Source organism: Pundamilia nyererei, unplaced genomic scaffold (genome assembly GCF_000239375.1).
Source record: "Pundamilia nyererei isolate P.nyererei 1_Seehausen unplaced genomic scaffold, PunNye1.0 scaffold00073, whole genome shotgun sequence".
NCBI classification, from domain to species: Eukaryota; Metazoa; Chordata; class Actinopteri; order Cichliformes; family Cichlidae; genus Pundamilia; species Pundamilia nyererei.
Genome location: NW_005187474.1, coordinates 247267 through 253966, shown reverse-complemented (window position 1 = coordinate 253966; position 6700 = coordinate 247267). Strand labels below are relative to the sequence as shown.

At 40.7% G+C, this 6700-nt stretch overlaps 2 protein-coding genes across 4 annotated transcripts in view; one reads left to right on the top strand and one right to left on the bottom strand.

Annotated features, from left to right (window-relative positions):
* micu1 (mitochondrial calcium uptake 1) overlaps positions 1 to 2423 on the top strand; it is a 35828-nt gene extending 33405 nt beyond the window's left edge. For all 3 annotated transcript variants that reach the window (XM_005737046.1, XM_005737044.2, XM_005737045.2), the window contains 2 exons: positions 1288 to 1377; positions 1573 to 2423. In XM_005737046.1, coding sequence (XP_005737103.1) covers positions 1288 to 1377; positions 1573 to 1733 — 251 coding nt within the window. In that variant the 3' untranslated portion in view covers positions 1734 to 2423. The remainder of the gene's footprint in view (positions 1 to 1287; positions 1378 to 1572) is intronic.
* Positions 2424 to 4881: 2458 nt separating this feature from the next.
* The window catches only part of nolc1 (nucleolar and coiled-body phosphoprotein 1), a 7924-nt gene continuing 6105 nt past the window's right edge, over positions 4882 to 6700 (bottom strand). Inside the window, exons 12-14 of the mRNA XM_005737197.2 lie at positions 6632 to 6696; positions 6475 to 6558; positions 4882 to 6358 (exon numbers count right to left, since the gene is read on the bottom strand). Coding sequence (XP_005737254.1) covers positions 6200 to 6358; positions 6475 to 6558; positions 6632 to 6696 — 308 coding nt within the window. The 3' untranslated portion in view covers positions 4882 to 6199. The remainder of the gene's footprint in view (positions 6359 to 6474; positions 6559 to 6631; positions 6697 to 6700) is intronic.

The following is a 6700-nucleotide window of genomic DNA, read 5'->3' as shown; positions in this document are numbered from 1 at the left end:
ACCGCACAGTAGTAGTTCTTCACTTTGAAAAGTTGGTTAACTCATCCACATAAAAAGCGTCACAAAGGGGTTTAGTTAGGAGAAAAAACCCTGAAAGATCTCACATATTAAGACTTTAAAAATCGCCCACAGAGTTCACTGTGGTTATGCTGTTCTCAGTGCTGAAGAATTTATTTTCAGTGCTTACTGGTGAAAACTAATTACAAAGTTTAAATTCATTAAATCACTCGTACTGTCTTTATGTGGCTCAGCACTTTCATTACTACTTAATTCATTTGTCAGAAGCTGACAATGAAAATCTTTTTAATGTGAGAACAAAAGCGGCAGATGAGACCTGTGGCAGTTGTTTGAGGAGTCTGTTTCCTTCATTTGTTGCAGTGATTCAGTCCATCAATAGACCTCCATATGTTTTCTGTCTGTGCATCCATTTGTTCTGATTCATTTATGAAGCAGCTGCTGTGTTAAGGGAGCGAAGGGTCTACCCCGAGGTGCTTTTTCAGGCATTTGGTTTCAGTGGCATTTCTGCACAGTAACAAACCGCGTATGTGTATCAGTGTGTTTTTGACTTTGCGTAAAGCGGCTTTGGGATGATGCTGTGGGTTCACAGCGAGCTGGCAGACACATGTCTGCGAACTCTCTGCTCCCTGCTGCCGTCCATGAACTGAAACCGCTTTTCTCCTCTTCGAGCCCGAAGCAGCTCGTGTCTCAGCTGAGCTTTTTAATGTCTTTGTTACTCTCTTTTCCTTTGCTTTCATCTTGCACTCAAGTCCACTGATTTCACACCCTTTCAGAACAGTTTCTCATGTGTGGGTGTGTGATCTGGATCTGCACAATGGCTTTGTTGAATATATAAAAGAAGGCCAGTAATGAGGTTCTTGATGGCGTGCTGGCTCATCTTTTTCTCTCACCATTTGCAGGGAAATTTTTGTCACGTTTTATTTGTTCACCCCCACTCGTCTTTCATACCTGCCCTCCTCCATTTGTGACTATTGGTAAATCCTGATTAAACTTACATCCTCCATATTTTCCTCAGTCCAGTTCCATTCCCAGCTGGATTTCCTGTAGCGGTCCGCTCTTTCTTCTCCTCTCAGCCCCTTCTTTCTCTCATGTGTCCATCCGATAGCCTCCCCAGCGAATTGAAACCCTTTTTGTTGATCCGAGCAGTCTGATTTGCACACACTGTTCTCCACTTGCACCGCTGATGTGCTGACATGTGTGAGTCTGTGCCTGTGTTGCTCTCACAGTGAATCTTTTTATCTGTGTATCTTTCCTCCCTCTGTCTCTCAGTCACCATGAAGCAGGTGGCACGCACCGTAGCAAAAGTGGAGCTGTCGGATCACGTGTGCGACGTGGTGTTCGCGCTCTTTGATTGTGATGGTAAGTAGCTGACAGTCTCATCATATCTCTCTGCTCTAAATATTTATGAAACACAAAGCCTCCGGAGGTAGAAATCATCAATAAATGGAAGTCAGCTCCTTCGTCTTACTTACTCTTCCTTTATTATTTCATCATCCCGCTCCCCTGTCCATCACCCCTCTCCCCCTTCTCTCCTTCTCTGTCTGTCTTCCTTAGGGAATGGGGAGCTTAGTAATAAGGAGTTCATAGCCATCATGAAGCAGCGGCTCATGCGTGGGCTGGAGAAACCCAAAGACATGGGCTTCACTCGGCTTGTGCGTGCCATGTGGAAGTGTGCCCAGGATACCGCCTGGGATTTTGCCACACCGAAGACATAATGTCACAGGAGACCAGTTGCAATTGAGAGCGGAAGACAGCAGGTGTATAGGGCAACATTACCAATATCATCAAAGGCAGTCTTGCTTGGTTTTAAGAAGTTTAATAGACAATTAAGACTGCAGCTCATCATCAATCATTAACGCATGTTGCTGTAGTTCCAGCTATCAGTATTGTGGCTGAAGCATCCTGACGCAGTGCACTGTGTCCTGAAAGGCTTCTCTAGTGTGCCTGCCTGAGGCATCATGGGTATTTGTATGTTTGAAAATATACAAAGTTTGTATGTTTGATTTTTTTTTTCCATATTTTATAAAGGAATGCAGAACGGTGCATCTGTTTATCAAATGCTAAAAACACCACTTTGCTCTTCTGTATTTAATGCATTTTACAGCAAAAGGGCAAGACTAAAAGATGAATCAATCTAGTTTGACCTTCAGCTCTATAAAGGCTGCAGTATATCTGTTCTACGCTGTTAACATAGCCTGGATATTTCTTTGGTGGGACAAAGCAGAAGTCTGTAATGTCGTTAGCACCTCTTCACTCAGTCTGCATCTTTATTCCTATAATGTCCCATAAAAGATTAAGTATGCCGTCTTACCCTGTGTTCTTAGCATTATTATTCCCTATGGAAACACTTTATATACGACAGATGTTAAAAGAAGAACTCTATTAAAGATGCTACAATAATGTAATGGTGATGAAGCTTTTTATTTTTTATAACAGAGTTCTGCTTGACTTGTAAGTTGTTGTCCTGCCACGTTCCCATTTTCCCTCTTTGACAGCACAGTGGGGGGGATTAGCACGACTATTTGTTGGAGCACCTGGGAAGTCATTTGTCAAGTGTAATGATTTTTCAAGCAAAAACGCATGGCTGATTGTAACCCCTGGCTTTGACTTCATTCCAGACGGAGAAAATTATTGTGTGTCTGTGTGTGTCTATGCGCAAGAGTAGTCAGCATTTTTGTCTAATTGAAATGGACAGGATGGGCAGTCCTCAGCCTCCGCTGCCCATTAAAAGATTGTCCTGCAGCCCTTCGTGCACACACTGCTGCAATTTACCCGAACGAGCTGGCTCGCTCTGCCGCACATAATACGACTGACAGACGGAAGTGGTGCTTGGGAGTGATTGCTAGGCAGGAGATCAGGTACGTGGACCTCTCATCAGTATTCCTCACCAATGGTCTTTTCAGAGTTTCTGTCTGGCATTTCAATAGCTCAGAAGTGGAAAATTATTTTTCTTTTAACATTGCATCACTTACATTCTGCTTTAATCATAGAATGGCTGTCCAGTGAAAGTCATGCATCTCCATTATGCCAGCTTTTAACATTAACTAGGAGAGTCTCATATCCAGCTTTGTGAAACTTTCTTTTTTTTCATTCAATCAAATTATTTATTGATTTTCTGGGCTTGCAAAGTAGACCCAAAAAGAAATGTACAGATTCTGTCTTCTGTGCTGTTTTGCTCTGCAGCACTTCCTTCCCCATAAGAAGGCCTGTGGTAATTCCTTCCCCATACAGCTGAAGATCATGTTTGCCCAACAGTCCGAAGAAATGTTGAAATTCTAAATAAGACATTTTAAAAGCTGTGGCCGGCCTGCCTTTTCCTAATTATTCAATTTCAAAGCACTTATCCCAAATCAACAAATGATGAGCTTTAAAACCTGCAAAGCAAAACACTATTTCCTTTTACTTTTTAAAACTCCCTGAAGGACCTCCTGACCCACTGCTGCTGCACAGAGCCTCCAAGTGCAACAGCAGCTACATCCGTGCTCAAAAACTGCCCAGTAACCGTTCTACAGTAACCACTTCTCAACAGTTCATCCATGTAAAACCTCGAGCAAGCACGCTCTGTCAGATTTCTCTGCTTGATGAGCGCTGGAGCATTGCTCAGTGGTTAGCAGTTGCCAGGCTTGCAAGGGAGGCTATATTTGGAGTGACTGCAGACCTCGATCATAAGTCAACAGCTCTTTTTGTGCATTGAGTTCATGTAGTATTTCCTCCTTGTGCGTACATATGAGCTGTATGCACGGGGTGTGCGCTGTTCATTCAGTCTAAGCCTGAAGCTTTTTGCACTGAAACCAGAGAGTATATTATTCATTTGGTCATATGCGGTTTCCTATCTGCCAGATATTATTATGAGTTAATGAAAAAATATACTCTGCAATAAGAATAAGAGATCAGCTAGTCGGCTGCAAATTATTTAGTCTCGCAATCACTTTTCCCACTTGAGCATAAGGAGTTAAGAGGATAAAATGTAAAAATAATTTAAACAGTCACTGACTACAGTAATATCTGCCAATCCAATCCACTGCGATTAATCCACTTTTCACCAAAGGCTGTTTGTAGAGTTTTACGGGGAAAGATTAAATATTCAGTCATTTTCTGATGCAAACCAGACATTTTTCACAGCCACTGCTGTCAAGAACAAGTTTTTACTGCCAACACGGCCACTCAGCTGTTCATGTAAAGTTCACTGTAAAATACAGATAAATGTATAGTTTCATGTCCCAGAGGGAAACCTGCTTGTATGCAGGTGAGGTCATGTCTGAGTTTCTTTAACAGGAAAATGTGATTACATTGTAACAATATATTGATAAACATTTCAGTTGAGAATTTTTCATGCATACCAACCCAGATGAAGTACAGTAATACTGAACTTATTCATGCTAACCTATCAGGGAAGATTTAGGTGGTGTAGTGGAGCAGTGGTTAGCCTCACAGCAAGGAATTTTCTGGTTGAAACCTGGTAGTTTCAAGCTTCTCTGTGTGGAGTTTGTGCCTGTTCTGGTTTCCTCCCAAAGCACTGTGACACTGGTGACCTGTCCTGGGTGTAGCGCACCTTTTCACTTTATGACAGCTGGGATAGGCTTGTCCCCACCCTTGCCTACAATCTAGATAAGTGCTTAAAAAATAAAGAAAAGAAAAATAAACACACAAAAAAAAACCCAACATCTCCACTGGTTGTTTTTTTTATTAATTGAGAAAAAAAATCCCTGATCATCTGGTATAAAACCTGAAATCTAAGCATGGACAGTACATGATGTGTAGAACTGAGTCTTTATCTCTGTTTTCAGAGTGGTGCTAAATTGCTGGAATATCCCTTTAGCCGCACATGCTGATCTAACAGGCCTCAGTTCATTTGAGATGACAGACTTATGCATCTGTGTTCAACAGATGAAAAAAAACAAACAGGAAATGAGCTGTCTGGACACAAACTGCCCCGAGGAATCGGGTGACAGTTTACATACGTTGACTAAACGTCATGCTGAGGGCAGTGCTACTCCACTGCCACCTAGTGGCAATTGCAAAGTACATTTATAAAGAATAAGTTGCAAAAAATAAAGCCTGATGTAGCAAATAGGATACAAATGTAAACATATGCAAATTAATTTATTTCATTAAGGTTTAATAAGCACTCAATTTAAAAAGAAAATATTTTTTTCTGGCTGTTATTCCACAGTTCAGGGTTTAAAGGGTTAACAAAGTTTAAAAAAATATGTACTTTCTAGACTGTTAATTTGCCAACAACAATATCAGCACACACGCAACAACTTGGTGTGTGCAGATACTAAAAATTGGAGTTCCTCCCCAATTGTGCACATGTAAAACTGTCAGCTGAGCAAACAGTGAGTGAACTGTCCATGAAATCATCACCAGTATATTGTTTAGTCTTTATTTACAGATTTGAGGTGTAAAAGAAAAAAAAAGACAGTGGTACACAGGATCTCATATGATAATCAAATAACTGAAACAAGCATGGCTATGTTCGAATTACATACTTAATACCACTGAACAGTACAGGGAGGGACTGAAAGGACTTCCTAACAAAGGGAACGGATCCAAAGAAAAAAAAATCCTTGAACAGAGAAACGACCATGAGAGGCCCTTAAAGATTGAAGTGGAATAAAACATAATAAATACAGTATAAAATTTCTACTTGATAGGTTTTCTTGTGATGTTAAGAAAAAGCCCCAAACCTCTTCACATTTAAATGTGGACAAAAAAAAAAAAAAAAAGAAGGGACAAACATCAAGAATCCATGTAATCTATTAAACAAAAAACAAATTTGAAAATGAAGAACATGTATAGATGGATTAATTTCGATCATACCTAGACAAGAAGATTGCTTAATGTTACAAACATTTAAGAAGAAAGGAGGTTGTGAAAACAAGCAGAAAGAGCCAAACATTTTCTCCATTAGCCAGTGGCTGCAGCCACCTAGTGGCTATAAGTGATGTCACAGTTGGGAGCACATTTCCCTGCTGCCACAGCTCTGCTAAATGTAAACTCCATTACAGACTAAAGCAAAGTCGAATCAAAGGGCCAGTTCAGTGTGATGGACCATCTTCTGTTAGTGTGCTGCTGCTACTGCTGGAGAGACTGTTTACAGGAGGGTGGTTTGAGCAGACAACTTGTATTCCTGATCTGTCCGGTACAGTACAGTTGAAATGGGAGGTTGTGGACTTTCTCAGTCGCTGTCAAACTTAATGGAGTTGACTGAAGTGGAGATGGCTCCCCCACGGTAGCTTCCTCTTTTCTTCTTTGTCTTTTCGTGGCGGAATGATTTGCCTTTTGTGAACTTGAGCACATCGTTAGCTTTCTGGCCCCAGTCTCCATTGGCTCCCATCTGAAATAGAACATTTTATAGAGATTTTTTTAAAAAAAAGATTGTTTATCTGCCACCTCAACAACTATAATGCTCAGTAATCCTGTAAAAATGATTATTATGATTAAATAATTCACCTTTGCATCAAACGAATTGTCTGCAAGGCGCGGGTCCACATTTACTTCGTTGTCTTTTATTCTACGGAAGGGTACGTTGGTAGACTGGAAAACAAAATGTTTCAGTCAGCTTATTTCAGTTCCCTTTAATTCAATTCTAGCTTTGTGCAGGTCTTACCTTCTTATTGGCTTTAGGGAAAGTCTGTGGTGTGGTTGTGGCCTTCTTATTTTTTGGTGTTTTTAAATC